The sequence below is a fragment of the Pleurodeles waltl genome, chromosome 7 (genome assembly GCF_031143425.1).
Source record: "Pleurodeles waltl isolate 20211129_DDA chromosome 7, aPleWal1.hap1.20221129, whole genome shotgun sequence".
Taxonomy (NCBI): domain Eukaryota; kingdom Metazoa; phylum Chordata; class Amphibia; order Caudata; family Salamandridae; genus Pleurodeles; species Pleurodeles waltl.
The window spans coordinates 1,335,617,813-1,335,643,873 of record NC_090446.1 but is presented as its reverse complement, the minus strand read 5'-3'; the positions used below and the strand labels follow the sequence as shown (position 1 = coordinate 1,335,643,873).

At 41.9% G+C, this 26,061-nt stretch overlaps 1 protein-coding gene across 1 annotated transcript in view; it reads right to left on the bottom strand.

Moving 5' to 3' along the window:
- LMTK3 (lemur tyrosine kinase 3) overlaps positions 1–26,061 on the bottom strand; it is a 200,960-nt gene that overhangs the window by 21,557 nt on the left and 153,342 nt on the right. Inside the window, exons 13-15 of the mRNA XM_069200686.1 lie at positions 16,836–17,206; positions 13,578–13,689; positions 12,464–12,721 (exon numbers count right to left, since the gene is read on the bottom strand). Of these exons, the coding sequence (XP_069056787.1) occupies positions 12,464–12,721; positions 13,578–13,689; positions 16,836–17,206 (741 nt within the window). The remainder of the gene's footprint in view (positions 1–12,463; positions 12,722–13,577; positions 13,690–16,835; positions 17,207–26,061) is intronic.

The following is a 26,061-nucleotide window of genomic DNA, read 5'->3' as shown; positions in this document are numbered from 1 at the left end:
GATATAAGACGTTGGCTATCCATTTATTCCACTTAGCAACCTTTAATGCTTTTGTTGTATTCAAGGATTGTTCTCCAGAGTCAAAGATGACATTTGTTCAGTTTCAGCAGTCTGTGATTCGTGTGATTGCTGTGTCGGGCATGTGGGTGTATGAAAGTGTTAGGCCCTTGAATGGCGCTGTCGGTTGATGTGAGTGTTGTAATGTGCTATCTCGTGGCTGGAGGCATGAATGGTCTGCGTGTTACATAAGAAAGGTGTGGGAATGGACTGTAAAGTGGTTGGTGCCTTGACGCGGCGTAACAGCTCACGAGCTGTGAGTCATTGGTTCAATTTTTAATCTTTCAATTGTTAACAGTGCATTTCATTTTTTTAAATCTCTTGTTAATAAAATTTTATATAGTTAACATCACTTATCCTCGTGCCAAATCCAACCAGTATGTGTGCGTACTTGATGACTACATGGTTCTGCAGTAATAATTGTCTTTTCTATCTTTCTCTGCCAGAATGTACATTGTCTCTACATTGTCTCTTGTTATGAATGTTGAAATGTGCGGGGCCCACAGCTGGTGGTGTGCATGGTATTGTGTGTGTCATGTATGAAAGGAGTGTGAATAGCCTGTAAAGCGGTTGGTGCCTTGTTGCTGCTTTACAGCTCACGAGCTGTGTCATTGGTTCAGTTTTTTGACCTTTCAATTATTAAAAGTGCCTTTCATTTTTGTGAAGTCTCTTCTTAATAACACTTTGTATATTGAAACATCACTGACCCTCGTGCCAAATCCAACCAGTATGTGTGTAAAAATAATGGTGGGTAGCCACAAGACGTATTTATTGCACTTCTCCTCTCAGTTGGGAATTCAACTCACAAACAACACCTGCTCCACTGTAATCAGGCATTGCAGCACACCTCTGACATTCTTGGTGTCTCGGGTGGGACGATGAAGTATGCCACCAAATAGGTTGGTGGGTGAGAGGTCTTTTTACCAAAAATGAAGGGAGTTTTTTTCACAATTTGAGTGTTTGGGACATCACAGAAGTAAGAGACTTGGAAGCATGCTCGCTTCTTGTGCAGGGACAATCTACCAACTCTAAACATGTTTGAAAAGTAGACACCCAGGGGAGTACAGGGTGGTATGCCTCTTGTGGATCCCAACAAGTTTTCTTACCCACAATGCTCTGCAAATCTCAAAATGTGACTAAAATCACACATTTTCCTGCATTTCTGTGCCATATTCTAACAGAAATAGAAATAAACCACAAATTTCCTACCATCCAGTGTACCCCTCAGTTTCCTGAAAAAAATTATATTTCACTTGTGTGGGTGCCCAAAGCAGAGTCAGCCTAAAAATGTATATTAGAAAACTGCGCTTATAAACACGCTTTGGTGCCCCCTCAATCTCTACATGTTCTTGGCCCTTCCTGGCCGCAGGCACTTGGCCAACCCACACAAGTGAGGTATAATTTTCATCCGGAGACTGAGGGGAACGCTGAGTGGTAGGAAATTTGTCACTCCACTCAGATTCCCGAACTTTCCATCACAGAAATGTGCAGAAAATGTGTTTTTTTAGGCAAATTTTGAAGTTTCCAAGGGTTCTGGGTAGAAAAATGTGGTACGAGCCATACAAGTCACCCCAACCTCGATTCCCCTAGTGTCTAGTTCTGAAAAATGTACAGGTTTTAAAGGTTTCCCTAGGTGCCGGCTGAGCTAAGACCCAAAATCCACAGCTAGGCACATTACAAAAAACAGTCGTTTTCAGTAGAAAAATGTGATGTGTCCATGTTGCGTTTTGGGGTGTTTCCTGTCCTGGGCACTAGGCCTACCCACACAAGTGAGATACCATTTTTATCTGGAGACTTGGGGTAACACAGAATAGTAGAACTAGTGTTATTACCAATTGTCTTTCTCTGCCTTTGTGCCTTCCAAATGTAAGACAGTGTGTAACCAAGAAGTCATATTGAGAAATGCCTTCTAATCCACATGCCAGAATGGGTACCCCCAAATTCAGAGATGTGCTCATAGCCACTGCTTCTAAACTCCATATCTTATGCCCATTTCAGAAATACATAGGTTTTCTTGATACCTATTTTTCATTCTTTATATTTTACCAAATGAATTGCTGGATACCCGGTACACAATGGAAACTCACTGCAAGGTATACCTCATTTATTGGCTCTGGGCAATGCTTAATTTGTTCTTGTTGTTTCCGGTGCAGAGCACCAGCAATTATTTTTGAGGGCGGGCACTTATTCCTCTGCCTCAAGCATTTACTGTGAGCAAAAGACATATATGGTAAAGACGGAGGAGGAGAAAATAAAAAAAGCGTCACAATGGGAGCAGCAGCGGAAAGCTGCAGGAGTGAGCTGAAGGGGAAGGGAGTGGCTGTAAATGGATTGAAGAGGCCCGAGATGGCTTCAGGATTACACTCCCTCAGGATTCTGTGCTCGGACATTTAATTGCAGCAGCTGCATGCTTCAGAGGAGAGCTTTGGGCACCATCACATTTTTATTTACAAATTAAGCACTGGCTCTGGGTATCTGGTGTTCTTGGTGAACCTACAAGCCTTATCAATCCCCGCAACCAAAAGCGTACAGCGGACATAACAATATATTGCTTTTGAAAATCTGCCAGAGCTAGAAAAAGTTACAGATGAAAACATAAACAAAATTGGCTGTTTTTCTCAACTCAGTTTCAATATTTCTTTATTTCAACTGTCACTTTCTATAGGAAAACCTTGAAGTATCTACATGAATGACCTCTTGCTGAATTCTGAATTGTGTCTACTTTTCAGATCCACCATTGGTTTCATCCCCATTTCTAGCACTAACTGGAAGGAGGATCAAAACACAAAAAATAGGGAAATGGGCTATGTCCCAGGAAAATGCCAAAACTGTGTTGAAAAATTTGGTTTTCAGATTCTAGTATGCCTGTTCCTGAAAGCTGGGAAGATGGTGATTTTAGCACCCCAGATGCTTCATTGATGTCATTTGCAGGGAAAAAAACAAACACTTTATATTTTGTGTTTTTGATGCTTCTAAAGCACGTTCAGACCAGTGCTAAGCGGAGTGAGAAAAAAAGGACACAATCCATACACCAACTACTATGAAAACAGCCATGTTTTGGGGTGCTTGCGAAACAAAAAAAGTGAATTGATTCCTCTAATTTGGGCAGGCAAAGAATTCCAGAGCTTCAGCCACTGAAAAGGCCTGATCACCCCATTTTACTTTTTTACAATGAGGTACCAGGGACAATCTGAGGTCTGCAGACCTTAAAGGGCGACATGGAGAGTACCACTTAAGCACCCCTTGCAGATATCCTGAGAATGCAGGGCTTTGTGGGTCAGACACAGAGTTTTAAAGGAAATGCGTTACCTAACAGGCCAATGCAGGTTCCTGAGACCCTCCTTGACTGAGGAAAACTTTGGCAGACCAAGCACCAGACGGGCATTCGGATTTTGAACAATCTGAAGTTTATGCAGAGCAGATTGATTGATATGTAAATACAATTCGTTAAAATAGTCCAGTCCAGGACCACCGTGGGTCTGAGTTCTAGAGGCATGAAAGGCAAAACCTTGTTTAGGATCTTAACCAACCAGAAACATGTGCTCGTAATTCTATTAACCTACATGTCAAAAGTCAGGGAAGAGTGGAACATAACCCCCAAATTCTTAGCTACTGAGATGGTGCTAGGCAAAGTACCACAAAACCCAGGCCACTAACGGTTACTCCAGATAGAAGTGTTGGCCCCAAATATCAAAATCTCAGTTTTGTCCCCATTCATTTTCAGCCAGTTCTGACCCATTCATTGGCGTCTAACCTCCTGCAATCTTGAAGCCTATCTGCCACTATTTCCCAGTCGTCTCTAATGGAAACAATAAGCTGGGTGTCGTCCGCATAGGAGGACGCCTGGAATCCAAAAGAGCGGACCAGTTTTGCCAGCGGTGCCACGTTCAAATTAAAAAGGGTCAGGCTGAGGGACGAGCCCTGAGGGACTCCACTGGGAAGCTGAAACTGGGCTGATCTATAGTCACAGCAGCTAACCATGATAGATCTGCCATAAAGGAATATCTCAAGTATTTCAAGGGCCATATCCCTTAGTCCTGCCTGATACAGTCATTGTATCATATGTTGGGGCGAGATAGTATCAATGGCCACCGATAAGTCCAGTAAAACTAGGATAGCAGCACCCCACTGATCTACCTGCCTACTAATGGTGTCTGTGGTGGCAATCAGTGCAGATTCTGTGCTGTGATTTTTTCTGAACCCATGTTGAGAGGGGCCCAAACAGCCATGAGCAAGCAGATAGCTGACTAGCTCTTGATATTAGTATGCTTTTCAAGTGCCTTGGCAAGGGCAGGCAGGAGGGAGATAGGACATAGATTTTTAAGGTCGCAAGGGTCCCCTCCCGGTTTCTTTTTCAGGGGCATGACACTTGTCTCTTTCCAGGCTGGGGTAAACCCCCAGTTCCAACACCTCTGCATACACTATCTCCAATGCTTCGACAATGGGTTCTATAGCCATATGTAACACCCTTGAAGGAAAAGAAGCATCCAGTGAAACCAAATTAATCCCTGTAATAAGGGACTTGATCTTATCGGCAGGCAGAGGTCCAAACTTTGCCACAATCGGCCCCCTGTCCTCCCCATCAGCTATCCCAGCTTCTGACTTAGCAGACTCTGTGGGAAGAACAGGAAAATCTGAGTAGATTTTCAGAATGTTATCTCTAAAAACCCTGCAACCTTGTCACAAAAAAGTTGTGAATTCTCAATCTCTTGAGATATGGGTGGGGGAGGCTAAGGAACATACCTCTTTAAGCAATTCTTAAGGGATATTTGCCACGCCACTAATCTTCTGCAAAAAAACGTATTTTAGCATCTTTGATAGCCAATTATATTTACACCTTTCTTCTGCAGCATTTTATCCCATTGTTTCCACCAAAAAACCTCAAATTTAGCTTTTTTCTAATTTCTCGGTCCCCTCCAGGGAAATCCAAAAACCCTGGGTGACTTTAAAATCCCCAAAATGTAGGTAAAAAAAGATGCAAATTTGTCGTGGATACCTTATGTGGACAAAAAGTTCCAGGAGCTTCAATGCAAACTACCCCAAATAGCCCAACAAAAGGCCTAGCACAGGGGGAGGGGAGCTAGCAGCAAAGGGGTTAAGAGTTATTTATATTCAACATGGCTTCCAGTAACATTTGGAATTTACCGCCATTACAGCCTTTTGTATCAGCGTAGGGAGAAACAACATTAAAATGGAAGGAATGGTGTGAATATGTAATTAACTACATTTCTACCTTTGAAGATGATGATGATCTTACTCATGAAAAGAAAAGAAAATGCTACATTGTTTAGGACCCGGCGGCCTTTAAGATCTATAATGGTATTGAAAAAGAAACCAAGAACTGCTGGTCAAGGAGATGCGTTGGAAGATTTGGATACATACTTCAAACACACTGTATGTGTGACCATAGATTGGTATAAGTTTTTTCAAAGGAAGCACGATAAATAGGAGTCCATAGATGTAGTTGTTGCTGCGTTAAAGAATTTAGCCCTTAATTGTTAATTTGGACCCCTACATGATGAGCTTATTTGTGATCAAATAGGTATGCATGCTGCAAACTCAGCTATCCAGGACAATTTATGGGCAAAGGGAGAATCACCACTGCAAGATGTGATAGAAATAGTGGAAAGAGCGGAACTAACTTGAAGGTGCGCAAAGGCTGTACTTTAAGAAGTGAAAAATAAGTAGCAATTAATCTACTATTGCTAGAGTAAAAAGCGCAAAACCTACTTCTCGATTGACCCAAGGAACAAACTAATGTAAACTGGATTGTGAGAAGAAACCTAACACGCATGTAACATTAAGGCACTGCTGCAGATGTGGGAATAGCACCCATTGCGCCAATGATTGAAAAAAGAGTCAGGCTCGCAAACAGATGTGTTCAATTTGTGGCATAGTAGGTCACCTCTACACAGTGTATCGGAAGAAAATGGGAAAATCTGTATTGATAGTAGATTCAAACATTGAGGCCCTCATTATGGCCCTGGCGGTCGCAGTTGTGTTTGGACCACCGCCAAAGCGGCGATCCGACCACGACATTACAACCATGAGATTACTGCCACGGTCAGACCACCACCACCGCCACTTTTTGTTCGCCCCAGCGGTCCCAATCTGCCAGGGATTATGACCCCTCTCTTTGTCAGGCATTTACGTAGTGGTTTCACCGCCATGTAAAGGCTTGCAGCAATGGGGTGTTAGGGGCCCCAGGGGGGGCCCCGCACTGCCCATGCACTTGGAATGGGCAGTGCAGAGCCCCCCTGGCCAGCCCCGTAGCTCAAATCACTGTCTTGCAGACAGTGATTTTCGCAACAGGTGCAGGTGCACACAACGCAAAACAGCATTGCCACCAGCTCTATTATGAGCCAGCGTCAATGTTGTTGTTGCCATTTTCCGCTGGGCTGACCCAGCGGGAAACTCATAATGGGGCCTGTGGGAAGGAGACTGCAATGGCGGTCTCCTAACTGCAGGGGTTTGGCGGGCGGCCTTTTCCGCCCTCCAAACTCGTAATTAGGGCCTGAGTCGCAATCTGATTTGTCAGATAGTGAAAATTTGAATATGTGTGTATTGAACATTGATATGGATGTTTTAAGTGTGGATAATAAAACTAAGAGACTGATGTGTGAAATGACCATTGGTGGAATAGACATATCCATTGTGGCGGATTCTGGTTCCCCTTACACGATCATAATAAGAGTGTTTGACGTGATAAGTTTGTTTCATTCATAGGGGACAAATTAGAACAACCTGATACCACACGAAGACATTCACAGGGAGACCATACACATAGCAGGATATAGGAATTTAGTATTTAAATTCAAGAACGGGGAGGCTCCAGGGAAAACTATGGGGCATTTTTACAAGCTCCTAGCACCACCAAAGCATCACTTTTTGTGACGCTCCTATGGCACTGTGCATTGCACCATATTTACAAGGCGGCATTAAGCCACTTTTTGTGTCTTAACGCCACTTTGTATATAGGGCCCTTTCACACGCAGCACTTTGGTTGGAAAGCGCGTGCAATGGATTCCACAGCAACATCCATTGCTTTTTGATGCTGCCCCAGATTTATGAGATTTTACTAAACTTAAGGCAGTGCCAAAATCTAACGCCACTCCAGGGTTGACGTTAGCATGGTGGAACAAGGAGACACGCTTTAATTTCTCCTAGTTTTTTGCTCTTTCTATATGTGCTGCATTGTGCAGCACACATAGAAATTGCAAATCACCACTGAAGATTGTTTTTGTGCAGTAAGGTATGCCTTCCTGCACAAAAACTATCTCTTCTGCAATACAGCCATCCTTGCACCATGGCGCAAGGGTGGATGCATTGATGCTCGGCAGCTAATTTAGCGCTGGCGCAGGGTGAAACACAGGGATGCTCTGTATTCTACTAAATACAGTTCATCACTACGTTTTAGAAGTGACGCAGCGTGGCGCTGCCAATTTTGGCACAGCAGGCGCACTGTGCCACGTCTTGTAAATATGCCCTGATATGTCTCAGTAACTGGTCCATCTGTACTTGGTTGAATGGATCAATGTGAATTGGAGATTACTTTGAATCCAAATGGCCCAGAACCGGTTTTGTTACTGCAACCGGATGAAGAGTATAAACAAAATATGTTGAAAAAATTTAAAAAACGATTTTTTCAGGGAAAATAGGGAAACCCAAAAGGTTCCAATATAAGATAATATTAAAGCCAGGTGTGGAACCTCATATACACATGGCTAGGAATATACCTCTTGGTTTAATATTAATAATTTATAGAGCGCATGGCTACTTCAACCGAAGTGTCTCAGTGCTAGGAGAAAGGGATCCCTAAACCCAACACAGAAACTTATGGCGGATAGAGTGACAGGCCTAATGGGCTGACCTAAACAGCCAGGTTTTTAGCTTTTTCCAAAACAATAGTTCTGAGGGTTCCTGTCTGATTGAGAGAGGCACGTAGTTCCATAGTTTAGCTGCTAGAACGTTAAAGAAACAACCTTTAATCCGCATCCTTTTAACAGTGGGAACCTATGCTAGATGAGACCCGGCAGATCTTAGGTTCCTAGCAGGGACATAAGGCTTAAAAAAGAGTGCAAATAATTGCCACTGCCACAGATAGGGTCAGACCGCCCTATAATGACCTTGGCAGATGGGCTACAGTCCGACTTCCGGCACCGCCAGGTTGCCGCCTGTTGACAGCCTGGCGGTCTCGGCTGTCGCAATCCACCAGGGCAGTGCTGCAAGCAGCACTGCCCTGGGAATTACGAGTCCCCTTTCCGCCAGCCTTTGCATGGCGGTCTCACCGCCATGCAGAGGCTGGTGGAAAGGCTGGGCACTGCAGGGGACCCATGGACAGCCCAGTCATGCTTTTCACTGCCCGAATTATGGGCAGTGAAATGCCCGACGGGTGCTGTTGCACCTGACAGACCACAACATTGCTGCTGAGTCGATTATGAGTTGGCTTCAATGTTGTGGTGAGTTTTCCGCTGGGCCAGCGGGCAGAAACGCTGTTTTCGCCCGCTGGCCAAGCAGAAAACTTCTAATAGGGCAGCCAGCATAGTGCCAGCACTGGTGGTATGCTGGCTGCAGCAGCTTTGGTGGTCTTTAAAAAAGACCGCAGACGCTGTAATGAGGGCCTCAGTGTCTTCCAGGATGACATATTAGTCATGGGTGAGATTAGAAAAAAAGATGACTCAAAACTTACACAAGTACTAGAAGTACTTGAACAGAGGGGTTTGACAATCGAATATGGCAAGTGCAAGTTTGTTAAGAATCAAGTATTGCACTTGGGTCACGAAGTCAGAGGTGAAGGTATTACACCAAAAAAAGAGCTGCTAGAAGCTATCAGAGAAGCACCTACTCTAAAAAGATAAAGTACAAGCTTTTTTAAGGCTGGTCAAATACTATTTAAAATTTGTCCATAATTATTTTTACAAAATATATCCCCGACATCAGTTACTGAAGCTCAAAAATAAATTTGAATGGTCAGAGCAGTGGCAAGAAATATTTGTGTCAGTATGCATGCTTTGTTCCACTTTGTAACCCTTTGTGCTACATTATGCCTGAGCCAGGCATAATGTATGCAAAGGGGGCGTTACCCCATTAGGGGGACCAAAAAAATGGCGCAAAGAAATTTACCAGATTTCCTTGCATAACTTTTACTGCACTTTTAACGCCTGCTCAGAGCAGGCGTTAAAAGGGGGCTTCCATTATTTATAATGGGCCCCTATGTACTCTGTAGGAGTAGCGCCAATATTTTGGTGCTATTCCTGCAGAGTACATCATTAGCGTCAATAAAATTACGCTATTGCCCTCTACTCTGCGCCATGGTGTGCCGTATCTTAGATACGGAGCACACATGGTGGCGGTAGGGGGATGCTAAGGGGCTCAAGAAAAGCGGTGCTGCACTAGGTGCAGCACCACTTTACTTAAATATGCCCCTTGGTTGTGTATGGGGTCTGGAACATTTAAGACAATACATCTGGGGTGCAAAAGTCACCTTGTGCAGTGATCACAAAATGCTCACCATTGTTTTGACCACACAGGACTTATGTAGGTATGTCAACGTGACTGGCTTATATGTCTATCAAGTTAATGGATTATAATTATGATGTGCAGTATACACCAGATATAAAAAATGTTGTTGGTGATTTTTTAAGTCAAATGCCATTACCTTTATGAGATGTGGGGGGAAATGATTGCAATGAATTGTTTGTTGCACATATCATTAATGAAACCCCTTGGAGTTACACGTGAAGATTGGGAAATAGCTCGAAGAGGTGCCCAGACATTTCCAGAAGTGAGTAAAATGATAATAAGAGGATGGCCAGGGAAAAGACATTTGGAGAAGCATTTGTTGACATATTGGGATTTATGACAGGAATTATGCTTTGAAGGTGGTTTGGTTATGAGGAAAGGTAAGGTTGGATATATATCCAGAGGAACATCTTGAAATTGGTAAAACTAAATGCAGGGTGAAGAGCTTGTATTGGTGGCTTGGGTTGGATAGAAAGATAGACAGGAAAGTAAGAAATTGTGTTCAATGCGAGAACTCAGACAAGACTCATTCTACATTCAAACCACATTTGCACCCTATCAGTAGTCCAAATATGCCATGAGAAAGAATAGGTCACAGGTCCTATTTGGGAGGATGACGAACAGTGGTATTTGGTTGTGATTGTTGATAGTATTCAAAATTGCCCTGAAGTTGAAATTGCTCATAAGGCTGATTCTAGTGAAAGCATAAGCATGTTTGGCAAAGTGTTCTTGAAGGAAGGATTCTCAAACGTCATCCTTAGTGACAATGGGCCGCAGTTTACTTCAGAGGTTTTCAAGTCTTTCCTGAGGAGGTAGGGAATCATGCACAAACCTAATTCTGTGTATCATCCTGCAAGAAATGGTACTGTGGAAAGGTTCAACAGTGTTATTAAATGGATCATTCAATTGGCTGGTAGCAACAGGTTAAACTGGAGGAAGGATTTGTACCACACTGTGTGGGTCTACTGGATTATGCCAAGTTTAATCACCGGGTGCAGTACTTTTGAACTAATGACAAGGTGCACACCATTTTCTATGGATAATGTAGGCTGGATGAATATATCAAGAAAGGTGGAGTGGTCCCCAAATATGATAAATGGAAAGTTATCACAAGCCCAAGCAACATACAAGGAGTATTATGGTGAGAAACATGACTGTAAGACATTTCACAATGAAGTTGGTGATTGGCTGAAAGGGAAAAGGAGTGAAATGTGGAGGAAGGATCAAAGTAAATGTTCAAAACCATTGGTTGATGAATGAGTATTTGGTAATTCAGTACAGTTAAGTGATGGTAAGGTGTGGCATCTGAATTTCATATCCTTGTGTAAAAAGGACAAGAAGATTAACATGAGGTACAGGAGCACATGAGGAAAACGTTTGATTGGTTAAATTATAAAGATTTGTATGATCAACCCTATGTGGAGGGTCCTAAAGATACAATGGTAGGAGAAGAAGATACAGAGAATGCAATGGAAGGTGAAGAAGAACAACTTGTACATCAAGAACCTAACTACACTATAGGTGGAGCAACCAGTAAAAGGGGTCAAACTGCAAAAAAAAACAAATAAATTGGAAGATTATATTTGTGAGTGGAGAGTTATTCCATTGGATCAATAGAATATTGTAGACAGTATTCCATTGTATCAATAGTATATTGTAGACATTATTTATTATTATCTTTGATATGTCTAATAGTATAATATATTGTGCTTTTCTCACAGCCATGTAATTAGTTAATGGTTAATGAGGATATTATCATTTATGTATATAGCTTTACTTGTTTAAAGGAGGGAGGCGTGTTGTGATGTAATTATATTATATTTTGTCCCTCACCGTACTTCATTAGATAGTTGAAAAATGTAGACGAGTGTAGAGCTGTGGAATGTAGAGAGAATGAGATACGAGAGGTGGAGAACCGTTACCTCCTGTGTATGTGTGTCAGGGTTTATTATTAGGGACTAAAAAAAGGATTAAAAGCTACTACATGTGAAGGAAGTCTTTACACATATCACTGTAGGTTTTACTTTAGCTGGACATGCTGATTGAATGGGTTTCCGTGTCTGAGGTTGTGCTGGTCCATATTGAAAAGTGCCCATAGTATGAACACTGCAGCTTCCAGCCATGTCATAGACCAAGAGAGGTACACCTTCCGGTTTGGGTGGGCGGGAAGTGGAGGACAAAGGAAATAAAAGGGCTTTAGGAGGTTAAATGGAAACAAGCTCAAATAAAAAGATAAAGTCTTGAGTCCCCCGTTAAATGTGAAGAATAACATGTTTGCAGAGTATCTTGATAAGAATATTTGTGTATGTGAGAGTGTGTGTGCTAGGTATGTGGATATAGCGGGGGCAGCTTTAAGGGAAAGTTCATGTCCTGAGCACTACGAGTAAAGCTGCAAAGCTCAGCACCGAACCTCATTCATGGTCCCCAATATGCAGACAATGGCTCGGTAACCACAATAGCTGTTTCAAAGTCCTCAAAGGAGTTTTGCTAAAATAGAAGGAGGCGGGGAGTGCATTCATTCTAATCATGTTGTAGTCTACAATTACAATGGTCTAGCAATGACTACAGAGGCTAACTCTGTCACCACTGTGTCAGCATCAGCCTGAGGCACCGGTATCAAGGTGAGCTGACTCCTGATCACACCTTACACAACATCCCATCTTTGAGGTCTGCAAGGAGGAAGACCGGTCAGTAGGAAAACCAGCAAATTTCCAGACAGAGCAAAGACATATATGTGACATGTTCTTTCCATTCTAAAGCATCTGAAAAATGGTAGGATTTTCGGGAAACACCCACATTTCCAAAGAGGCCACCCTACCGCTAAGATGTTCAGATTCAGGTAATTGGAAGTCTTACATGATGCACAGAAAAGCCTGAAACATACCAGCTGAGGTCTCTAGGTCACCATCACAGGAAGTGAGATGGGGATCCAAGGCAGGGGACACGGTGAAGCGGGAGAATCTCAAGGTCTCCACCAGGCCAGAATCCATCACCTTCCCCTGTAGCGATGGGAGAGGCAGAGCCGGTGGTGGGCTAGGCAAGGGAAGTTGCAGCTTGGAAGAGATAGGATCTGTTACCATGGGCACAAAGGATGAGTTCTGAGTCATCAGGGGAAAGTCATCATCCCACTCAAAGCTTCCACCTGTGGATAAGGGAACAAATAAGTAAATCGGAACATCCTTTCAAGGGGTCAAGAGCACAAGGTAGAATTATGTTACCACCAGTGCTGAGGGCCAGAAACACATTGCATAAATATGCTAATGATACACTTAACAATTTAGTAAGCATTAATTTACTACATGATTAGTGAAAGAAGCACGGTAAAAATCAGAGCATTAGCCATGCACTTTAAGGTGAAAACCGAGCCTCTGAAAAAAACAGTGCAGCACAATGACTAACGTTGTCTTCTAGTGATGATGGCTGAATCAACAGCTTAATGTGGCATTATAGTTACATCCCCTTTGTGGCAGTATGACAGGTTGAGGTTTCGGCCAGATCCATAATTTGACCATAACAATAGAAGGCTACATTTCAACACCTCCACAGCATTGTTGGAAACAATGAGCACTACTTAACAATGGGAGGCCATGGTGTGACAAATCACACCGTTATCATAATAGAGGGTATAGTTGTGCAGATCCACCACAATTGGTGACAAAGCCACAGTAATACCATACTGCAGATCGGAAATATATTAGTAAACCCAAAGCCAAAATTAGGGCCAAATGGTTGGGGTAAATGAACAATGAATTTTACTACATGGATGAGACAGGAAATTGAAGGTAGGCTGAGACTATATGGCTCAGAATTCAAAGATGTTTCCATATGTCCATATACAGAACCATACTATGCAAAAAGCACACTCCTGCCACAGTACCATAATGGAACACATCACTGTCATTCAGCTGGCAATTCTTTTTATGCAAAGTGTGTTTTAGTTTTTAAAATCCCCAAGTTCTCATTTATAAAAAAAAAACTGATAACGAATGAGTACTTACTGAATCCATCAGATGATGGAAAGCCATCCATTCCTGCGTCGACAACAGGATCAAGAACTATCTGATCATTCTCCATGGCAGCCTGAAAACTCAGCTCGTTGGTGGGTGTCTCCTGCAATCGAGTATCCCAAAGTGAGTCTAATTGTTCAATATTTGTAGCGTGCTTGAGACAAGATTGAGTTAAGCTACCAGTCAGAATTCTCAAGCCTTATGTTTTTCTTTAAACTCTGGGAGCAAAATAGAAGACAAGGACTCTTGAAGGATTTGCACTAGTCACAATCCAAGGAGAGGAAATGAAGAGTGAGACTCATTGAGGTGTCACAGAAATGTACACATGGACATGAACTAGTTAAAACGCCAAGTCTGAAAGTTATATTTTTGAACACAATGCACTCTAGGGACTGTTCTGACTTCCTGACACCAAGGCCCAGATTTAAGAGGGCCTAGCGCCATCTAACTTTAGCATCAATTTTTCACACTAATGTGGCGTTAGATGGCCAAAAACGCTGCGTCATAGTTACAAAGTGGAGCAATGAATTCATTGCACCCCTTTGTAACACTTTGTGGCACATTATGCCTGCACCAGGCATAATATATGCAAGGAGGGCGCTCCCCGTTAGGGGAGGGCGAAAAAATGGTGCAGAGAAATCGAAGAGATTTCTTTGGGTCAATTTTTCCTGCATTTTTAACTCCTGCTCAGAGCAGGCGTTAAAAGGGGGCACACCATTATTTATAATGTGGCCCTATGCAATGGTGGCAGTAGGGGGGCACATAGGGGCGCACGGAAAGTGGCACTGCACTGGGTGTAGCACCACTTTTCTTAAATAAGCCCCAAGTAATTTAGTCGTTTTTTCCTCGACTTAAAATGTCTAAACGGGGTTTAACCGAAAAACAAGTATTGCATCTGCCTTTTAACTCATAGTGACTTCACCCAAACCATCTATACATTCCACCCGGTTGCTGACTGCAGCAATGCTCAAGAGCTCAAAAGCAATTACCAGGCTAACATCACATTAAGAAGTTTACACTCACAGATTCCAGCCTCACGTGCCCTAGAAACACAAGGCCCTAGGAATCTTCATCTTTGTCCTTCTCGCATAACAACCCTTGCCTGTGACAGAAATCCCGCCCCCAGTTTCCATACCCATAATTTGACTGCCAGTGCTCCCACGCTTCCATAGCTCAACTAGATGTACCGCCATTTCCATTTTGACCAGGACTCACCCCTATCACAATATCCTCCGTTGAACCCACAGGCAATAGAGACCCTTAACTGGCAGTCATCTATCTGCACGAAAGTGATCTTTAACTGCGCACATGGCAGTTAAATGTCTGCTTTTTATCCTCAAATTGCAAATTTGGACTCGTAACTGGATTTACCGACATGTAAAATTATGCCAGACTGGCGGTATTTATCATCTGAGACTTCACTTTATGGAGTTGAGGGCTTTCCAGAGTGGCAACACTGAGTGGACATCAAAAACTCGCAGGTTTGTTAGAACCATGGACGTCACTTCACCGAAATGCCAAAGGGAGCGGAAGTAACATCACATGCTTTTTGGCCTCCACTTTCGCTCACACATACATACTTACACATACACGCAAATTCAAACTTACATACACTCTACTCACATAAACACATCTCACTCGCAAGCACGCACACAACATACATTTAAATCCATGTTTACTTACCTCAGCTGCCGTGGAAGGCCACATCCCAGCTAACTGCACTCCATTTTTATTAAACTAATAGTGAATAATACAGTATTATTCACTATTAGTGTAATAAAAATTGACAGAAAACTAAGAGAGCGGAGCACCGTTAGGAGCAGCCACTGTGCTCCAGGCACTGAATTTGCCACTTCTGAGGCCAGGGGTCACAAAGGCAGTGCCAGGGGTACCAAACAGAAGGCCACTGGCGACCCCTAAATGACGTCCACGGTTAGAACTAACAAAACATTTGGAGATAGATTCCCACCCTGACAGTGGTCAGAGATGTACTCTTGGTAATGGCAGAAGCAACAGTGGAAAAAGATAGAGAGCCCTGCCAAATACGGTTTCTAAATGTTCACCTGTTCATTTTCTGGAGTTGTTAATCTTTACACAACTCAGTACTGCTGGGATTCTGCAAGCCTGGCAGCTTCCTATGAATACTCTGTTAGGCTGTGTCCCACATCAAGTTACTACTGTAAATCTCAGAAGAGTGTACAGCGTCTAATTTCATGAATTATATTATGCTAGTAGGCTTCTGACGACTCTGCTGGATTAACAAACTTTTGTGATGATGGAACTCAGTGCTATACCATGCCCTCCTTCACTTGAAGTCTGTGAGTTGTAGGGCCATTAGCTTATTTTTACTATGCGTGCACATGTATATGTTTACTATGCATGTGCAGGTATGAGAAGAGCCTCTATCCCAGAGTACTGCTTCAAGTGATGTCTGTACCTCCTATGTTTTTTCCGTTTCTTCTTATTCACCATGGATGTTGTGCACCAGATGGGGGAATAAAAGACATCAACAGCACAACACAGCCTGCTCGGGGAATAAAGTAGAGGCAGTGCATCAAAGGGGCTGAGTCATTACCCCAGTTTAAGTATCTATGGGCTGGACACTTCAACAAAGCACTGATTGCAAGGAGATGACCAAAAGCCTATCTATGAATTACGATTATTATTATTTGCATTTTTGTATTATTGTAACAAATATATCTGGCAGCTAAAGAAGTGTCTAGGCTAGAAGGCGCAAACAAAGCTACATTCAATATTTTAAAATACATATCACTGTACTTCCTCTGTAAGAAGCTGTTATCTCTTTCTTTAAGTCGTTTGCATTTTCGGAGATGAACATTAGTAGCGAACACAGAAACAAATGTAGACTGCAAAAAGTGTTTCTTTATCAGCTACAGTAAATATAAAACCAATTAAAACTACCTCAAACGTAGCAAATGCGACGAATTGCTACTTTTCTTATAGAAAAAAGAGAGACCCCATGTATCAAAAAGCTTTGACCACAAAAGTTGTGCTTCATAACAGTCACAAAACATGTGGAGCATTTTGCTTCAAGTACTCCATGTGCATTTGATATTTATTCAAGCTATTGACTATAGTAGAAAAAAATTCTTTTAAACCGCAATTTTCAAAGATGAACACAGCAAAATTAAAATATTCAAAGTAAAAGCACCCACGCCTGCTGAAGGGCATTGCATTTGTGATGCAGTGCTCACCCTGGCAGCACAAGTATTTTCAGGCAAAGCTCACCTGGTCAAACAGGAAGACAGTTACATCATCAAAAAAAGACACCATTTTCCTCTTCCGGTCCATGTCATCGTCCGCCTCGTCTGCTGACCTGGGTGACTTCAGCAAGCTGCGCAGATTGTGAGAATCATCGGTCTCCGTTACAATGATGGGGACGCCTCCCATCTCAACCTCCGTACCCCGTCCCGGAAGCTTTGCCTGGTTGCCCACTTCATCCTCTTCTTCCTCCTCTTCCCTGTGGTAAGAAGGGTCTGGCTGGTAATGGCCACCGGAGCCATCTTCTTTATTGTCCCAGAAGGACTTTCGGCTGGTGGGGCTCGGGAATGCTTGAAGGTTCAGAGGGGGAAGGGAGAGTGATAGCCGGGCGACTTTTGCTGTAGAAGGCACAGAAACAATAAATACAAGTGATGTTTACACATTTATCAGAAAACAAGCCAACATTTACAAAACAACTAGACAGAAAAACAAAATATCTACTCCTCACATTAAATTTGAACTGGATGCAATATTATACCTGCTCCAAACCACCAGTGAAATGCACAGAGCACAGTAAAGGGACTGCTACAGCATTTGTCACAACAAATAATTTTTTCCACTGAACACAATAAAATACCTCCTTCAACTCCCATTGAGATTCATTTACCACAATTAAATATATGCTAAATATCACCAATGAAGTGCACCAGGAACATTACATCACTTGCTCAAACTCAAAGATTGCTGATATGAAACTACAGGACAACTATTTCAACACCACTAATTTCAGTATGCAGGCTTTATTTGTTAGGTCTCGGTTAGACAGAGCTTATGCTGTATCTTCGAGACGTGATGTGTATACTTTATGGGCTTCAGCCCGCCCAAAGGCTTCCCATTTGCTGGCTCAATCATCACTCTCCTATTCTTTCTCCCCATTTGTCAATAACAAGCATTTCTTCCTGTGTTTAGCCTTCCCCAGAACAGGGACCAATTACTACATCAATCAACTGGTCACCATTTTAGTATCTGTTTTAGGAACTACTTTTTTTTAGTTGAAAAGCAATAGACATGATCGGTCCTATTTTCATTTACTCTTAGCTCCACTGTGTTTTTATAAACTGGCCTGTAAATCTTGTTCTTATCTTGTCACATCTGCTGAGCATTCAAAGACGGAGATCAGACGCTGTTTTCAGAGGGCATCTGTTTCATGCTTCCACCCCTCCCTCATCGCTGCTTGTTAGTTTATGGCACTGCCTTCTGCTTTGCAGAGATGACACTGTGCAAGTAGATGACTTTAATGGCAGGTGCTAGGATGTCCTTTCATACAGCCTGAAATACTGTGGACCCTCATGACAGAACTAGCCCGGGGAGATAGGCTGGTCACTGAAGTCGATGTGAGCTGGCAGCTGCCTTGTGTGTTTGTGATGCTTTTAGGAACATTGCACAGACCTGACTCCCAAAATGGAAATAGCCAAGAGATCATTGCAACATGTTAGGTCTGCTTTGTAGAAAGAACAGAAAGGAAGGAGTTGGTATGAAACAAACCATTAAAGTGTGAAATATTGCATAGAGGAGTCGTACTTGTGTCCGGAGCAGCCGCACACTCTGACTCCATCGTACTCATTACAAGGGCAGTGGACTTTGCTTCCAGGTCCACATGCGGCTTCCTCTTGTTGAGAGGCTGGGGAGGAAGGCATCCAGGCAGCTGAGCTAACATGTTGTGTGTATGGTAGAGAGTTTTGTGTTGCTTGCTTTGGAGATTTAATAATGTAAGCAATAGATTTCTGTGCCATGAAGTGCTTGCTTTTTTAATTCCGTGCAACTTTGTGGGCCTAGTATAAATATATTTTCCTAGAAAGGGGTTGACATTGGACTTCCGCCTATGTAGAGGAAACAAGGAAAATCCTCCCTTAAGCAAGAATCAAGTGTTACGCTTTCATCCTGAACAGCGCTTTGTTAGTTTTCCATAAACCAGCTGGTCAGGTTCATAAAGTAATTTGGAGATGTACTCTTGGTGCGTTACTTCTAGATTTGGTAAATGGTAGTTTTAGAGAGCTACCAGTCTTCCAGGAGCCCCCCTTTAAAACTGTGACCATCACAGCTTCATTTGAGTATTATAATGTATCATGCATTTATTTGTACACCATGAAATGCAGTTCTAGTTAGAACGTATAATTTACTGCAGTCATACATTCGTAATTAATTACTTTTTTTGTCAGACCATGAGGAATTTATTTCTCATGTATTTTCGGATGTACCCTGCACTTTTCTACTCTAGAAACAAATTGAGTAGGTATGATGTTTCCAGGGTCGGAAACAATCTGCCACATGGTTGTGTATACTCTGAAACATGTGGTTGTTCACTCCCTTTTACAATTTTGCCTAACCTGGTGTATCATTTTCTGTAAGTATATCTGTTTACAAGTGTTAAGACCTCATCTGGCCAGCAATACACAGAGTCGTATGATACGTATATGTATAAAAACTGATTACAATAATCAATGTGCAATATTCAAATTTATGTATAAAAAAGTGATTATAATAATTAATATGCAATATACCGATACAATGTATTTTTTATTTTTTTCTGAAATGTTTCTTATTGGTTCCTGGTGCCTTTTGAACCGGAGTAGTGAGTGATAATTAAAGAGTGTCTTTCTGCTGCCAGGATGACTGCCACTGCACGTGTAACTTGAGACACCGAACCACGGGCCATATGTACGAACACATTTTCCCATTGACACAGAATGGGAAAAACCCTTTGCTACATCTGGCCCCACGAGTCCCTGCTGCAGTGTCTGCCTCGGAGTCTACAAAAAGGGCTCTTTGGAACTTCAGAAAGTGATTTTAAGCTGTATCTGGTTTAAGCAGCGGTACAGCTCCCTGTGACCCCGCGAATGTACATTCATAGTGCAGAGTCTGCGGAGCAACTGAATTAAACATCTCTCACAGTGGTCTAGCGGGGGCTCCATAACAAGGTAGGAAACTGACCCGGTCGCCTGGTTTTGCAATAAAAAACAGCCTCTGATTGAAGTGTGTTTCTAATACCCACGTGTCTCGGTGCCACTGTACCTGCTGCACCATTCATAGCAATGCCCCTCATTTCTCACGGAACAACTGTTGTATTAGTATGGCACAAACACAGATGGTGGCACTGATAGTGCAGCCACAGCCAGGTGGAGATCAATCCTTTCAAGGCACTGTTCTAACCAGAAACAGAGGCACTGCTGTAGCGATCTTCTCCTGTCCCCCTTAAGAAACATACCCGAATAACAACCCGCCAGAATTTTTTTCCAGACTCCATTCCTCTATTACCTTGCTGTCTCTGAAGTGTACGTGTTCAAGTGTAGAGTGAGTTTGTGTGACAAATTCTACATTAACTTTGATTTAACAATGGCCTTAGGCAGTAAGCCTGGCAAGCCACTGTTCCAGAAATTAGAAAGCATTGACAAAGCCAATAGGTCTAGCTTCAATGTGTCAACACAGATACATATAAACATTCACAATTAACATATTTTATTTATTCGCATTGCTTGCACAAATGCTGTTTATCACATTGAAGCCAGCCCCACTGGTTTTGCCAGTGCTGTGGAAAAATATCATACAAAAATAATTACTTTCTGGATTACATACATATAAAAGATGAATAATTTATTATGAAAAACAGTGTGATGATTGAGTGCATTTATCAGATGTAAAATAAAAAAATCCTTCATTCAGTCCACACACAAATCCACGTCGCATAATTCCACTACACATAACACAACTACTCACAACACATTTAAACATGTCATAATTCCACACCACACCATTCAGCTACACACACTTCCACTCCGCATCATTACTCCTAATGCTACATAATTACAATCCAATAAATTCAACTCCACATATTTCCACTCCACTCTATGCCACATAATACTTCTCCATGCGCCATAATCCCACTCCACTTCAAACCACATAATTACACTCTGCACTACACAATTCAACTCCAGATAATTCCACTGCAGATAATTCCACTCCAACCTACATATATACACTTCTGCCACATGTTTACACTCCAAATAAATCCACTCAACTCCAAAACACATAATTCTACTCCACAAAATTCAACTTTGCAACATGCCACATAATTCCCCACCACATACCACCCCACACAATGCCACATAATTAAACTCAAAGTAATTCCACTCCACACATGCCACAAACTTCCACTCCACACCATGCCACACAATTCCACACAACGTCACACAGTTCCACACCACACATTTCAACATCACACAATTCCATACCACGAAACATATTTACACCCCACATAATACCACTCAACACCACATAATTAAACTCCACATTGTTACACTTTACTCAGTGCCACATAAATACACCCCACATAAATCAACTCAATGCCACATAATAACAATCCACATAAATACACTCCACACCATGTTACATAATTCCACTCTACATAATTTCACTGAATGCCACACAGTTCCATGCCACACAATTCAACTCCACACAAATCCATTCCACACCACATACTTCCACACCAATCCACATAATTCCACTCCACAGTACAATTCCACTACACATCACATATATCCAATCCACAACATAGAATTCCACATTGTGCCATCAAATTCAACACCGCACCACATATTCCACTCAACTATATGCTATTCCATTACACATAAATACACTCCATGTCACACATTTCCACTCCACATGATTCTAGTACACTCAATACCACATAATTACATACATCCACTCCACTCCATAACACATGGCTAAAAGATATTTACAATGTCAATAGCTCTTGGATTGTTGAGACTGATTTGGCATTGCCAATGCTTGTTTATTTAGAAGTTTTGTTCATTGCAAACCAGGCCCAGGGGCGTCACAGCATTGTAAAATGATAGGCGGGTGAGATGGAGAGACAACTTCTAGAAGTGCTGTGACTACAAAGCAGATAATAATGTGAAGACATTTCAATAAGCTAGAGAAAATAAATATTAATTTTCAAAAGATCATTTCAATTTATAACATAGGAGATAGTGGTAAATGATGATAGCCGAGTGTAACAAGGGTGAAAGTACCAATACGTTTTTATTCCAATGCAAGTAAATATTTAGATGTCAAGGTATTAGATGGTCAATAATCGTTCAAGCTTTCTGTTTACATACTGATATGGTGGAATCTTACAGAACAAATAATGGATAAAGACTGTTGCAAAAATTACAAAAGACTTTGTCACTGTTCTAGCTCAGCGTGGATGTCGCTCCTCTTATTCAGTGTTTAAGAACAGCAACAGATGTTTGAGGTGAGCAGATCTAGGAGTGTTGGTGGTGGCAAGACTGCTCACTATAAAAGAGCTGCTTGCCACCTAAACGCTAGAAACTACCTCGTATTCCCTACTTCTTTTTTGCATAATGTTTGCAGCTCTCTAAGCTTGAGAGGGCATTGTTTGGATTTATTCTAATAGCTCCCTTGTGTCTGGACAAAGCTGTGCTTCTCTGGCAAGCTCTAAAAAGAGTGAAACCTGTGTCATGAGCTGCATTTATTCATCCCAGGTTGGCTTGGATGGTATTGTACCAATCCAAATCTATAATATTGTGCCTGGTAATGGTAAGTATTGGTAAAAAGCTTCGTCACTTTTCAGCTCAGCATGGATAGCATTAGCTAATTCTATGTATGCTTAAAGACTCTGCTGTAGAAATGACAATATGCTTTGTCTCTTTTCTAGCTCAGAGTGGATGGCACTTTGCTATTCCAAAGCTTTAAAACTGCTTGAAGAACAGACACATGAGCAGATTTAGCGTGTCTGTGGTGTTGTAGAGTGCTCCATATAAAAGAGCTACTCTCTACTTAATATTTGGGATAGTCTTACAGCTCCTTATTTATTTTTTAGAACTGCCAATAAGTTTTTACTCTAAAATCAGGAAATAGTTAGGCTTCGAGGTACTGGATGATCAATAATAGTCCAAGCTCTTACTTGAAAAACCGATGTGAGGGAATCTAACAGAGCACAAGATGGAGACAGTTCCAAAATCCATAGTCTGATCCTGAGACGACTGGGTCAGAGTACGTTGCTTTTTAAAGGTCAAAGTTTCCAAGTTTAGTGTTCAGTACTGTGAAATGGATCATGAGCTTCACGATATAGCATATATCTCCAGATAGTGAGCATAGTCTGTAAGAAGGGCACTAAGGAATGGACAGTGACAATTTCTAGGGTCATCTGCCTTTAATGGGAAGCCACTGGAGGAAAATCAGAACAATGTGATGTGGTTGAATTTTCAGCTGCTGGATATAATTGGGATGCTGCACATACTACACTTTTATGAAAGGGAAATGTGCTGCTAGGAACACCAGTAAGAAGAGTATGGTCATAGTCTAGTTTAGACAGCATCAGAGTTTCTACCAGCATTTTCAAATCTATTTTAGATGCTATGAGCTTATAGCTAGCACCGGACTAGAATATGTTGATTAATGATGCTAAAAACACTAGGGTTTAGGATTTTTGTTAAGTTAGTGTATGCCCTCACTACAGCATGTAGCATAGAGAGGCTTTTATTCACCCACAGCGACACAGCACAACAGTGGCTTCTTTTTACACAGATGTTGTGTCCACATCTCTCCTCAACATTCCACCTTGTTGCCCTGATTGCCCCTGGAACTTTACCAATGGAACATCTACGTGGCAATGGGGTTGGCTGACAACTTCTGACAGTGGTGGGGCGGGCAAATATGTCTTGGTGGGTGCAAGGAGGGGGTACATAAAACAAATAAATAAAATAAAAATAACTTGCCTTGCTTGCAAGTTGACCTCCTCCCTGCTCCAGTTTCCGTCTTCTGTCCAGGCTCCAGCTCCCTTAACCAATACTGGCGCTGCTCTCATGCTGTTAACTAGCATGAGTGAAGCGCCAGGATTTGAGGGAGCGCCCGCTCTCGGTGCTCCTGATGACTCTGGAGGCCTGTGCTTGCTTTCAACCCAGCTGTTTAAGACAGATGGGTTAAGAGTTTTAAAGTGTGCATGTCTGGCTGGTCACCGCAATACGGATTGTCAAAGGAACATGCGTGCTTTAAACAAGTGCACAGGCGGCCCACCACCCCTTCCTGGTGCTGGCACTTAGGTAACCCTGCCGCGTCCTGACACTCGGTTCGGGAGGGAGGATGAAATATAAAATACTGATACATTACCTTTACTACCATTTTATGTTTCATCTCCGGGCAGTGTCTGGGGGCATTTTTAATAGTGGGGGCGATGCTCCCCCGCTATAAGGGAGGAGACACCCCTGCGTTGTAATATTTCAGGGACAGGCCACAGCACTTATCAATTATAAATGGTACTGTATTGAGAACTGTGAGAGGTTTCAGCTTAGAGTGAATTGCAGAAATAGAGAGCGTTGGAGGGATGAATAGAAATTCTGTTTTGATCAGGGTGCCTAAGTGTCAAAAAAGCCACATCTTTGTAGAAGGTCCCCAATTGGTTCCATGTTTATATTTGAAAGAATGGGAGTAAGGATGGACCTTGGGGGCACTAAAATGCAGAGCATAGGGTTTGGAAGGAGCTAATCAATCTTCTGTTGCTGGGAATAATTATCAAGGCAGAAGTCTGCAGCCAAGCATGACTTCCTATAGATTTTAGTGAAAAAGTTATGTGTTAATGTATTGTATCAAAAGCCGGAGAACAGCCTATCAAAATTAGGAGACAAAAATCACTGATAGTCAGAATACAGAGGGCATCATCAACAATATTTATCATGGTTTTCTCATTGCTGAAACTGGCCCTGAACCCACGCTGGTAATTATCGACTAGTTTGTTTTCTTAGATGCATGTTCGCGATTTAGAGACCATAAAACTCTCAACAACTTTGGATAAAAGGAAATGGGAAGCCCAGGTATAGGTTGATAATTATTTAGGGTATCAGGGTCAGCACCGTTTTTAGGAGTTCGACGTTGTCAATTTTAATGAAGTCCCGAAATCTTCCTTGTATGAAAGAGGACTTTGCTAAGTTTGTTCAGTAAAGAATAATATATTCATAGGTAGATTTAGTGACGGAGGTAAGGATATAAGTAGGGCTTCCGGTTTTATGATACTCGGTTTTTTATCACTTCCATCTGTCTTTACCTATATTTAGTTTTTGGTATTAAAATGGTACATTTCCACATTTATTTAACCAATAAATGTGCACTCATGTTTAAATGCATGACAGTTTCACAGTGATAAGAACACCCACAGATGATGAATCAATGCACTTATATAAAAACATGCACATTTTAGTCTTAACCTTGTGCATATCAATTGCTGTTTATTCCTCTTTCCTAAAATTCCTCACTTTTTAAACCTCCGTTCTTGTACATCCACACAGCTTTTGGCCTGACAGCCATTAATGAAAGCACATAGAATCACTCAAACTACAATCCAATATCCTTTTTTATTCACATTTAAAAATAAATATAAACTAAATGGTTTTCTGTCTATATTTATCGGTAAAAATCAGGAAAAAGGGAAAACAGGATACTTAAATATGATTTGCATAGTAGCCTAAGAGATTCAGGTCAAAGATAGTTTGAATCTCATCCTTTTGTTAACGAGTTCAAATTCAGATTATATGAGTGTTTTCTTCTGGAGCTAATTTCTGAAATTGAGAGCAATGGGGTAAATGAGTGGCTGGACATAAGATTGTGTATTTTATCTCGGACAAAGCTGTGAAGTTAATCACCTTTTGTTGAAGGTTTTGTAAAGCAAACAAGGGCTGTTAGATTATTGGCTTTTCTGACTGTGTCAAAGAATGGTTTTAGGTAGTTTTACACTTAGTCAATTTCAACCAAATGTAGAATGGCTTTAATATGTCTTGTAGATTTTCCAGGCAGCTTGGAGATTTACAAGAATTAGAGAAGTAGGATTACAATACCATATTCTGTACATGTCTTGTATCTTTTTTATTCATCAATGAGTTCAGGTGAGACCCACTAAACTGACAGTTTTTGTTTAACTCTTTAATCTCATGGAGCTAATTCATTAGTTATAGCACATACAGTGGAGTTGTATTTCAAGAGGAGCAGAGTTACGCTGTGTTAGAAATGGGGTTTCTGGTTGGCTAGGGTATGCACCTGAGCCAGGCAGAACTTACCCACTCTAGTCAGGGCTAGGGAGTTACACTTCCAAGATAACCCCTGCTCACCCCCTTGGTAGCTTGGCACGAGCAGTCAGGCTTAACCCGGAGGCAATGTGTAAAGCGTTTGCACAACACACACA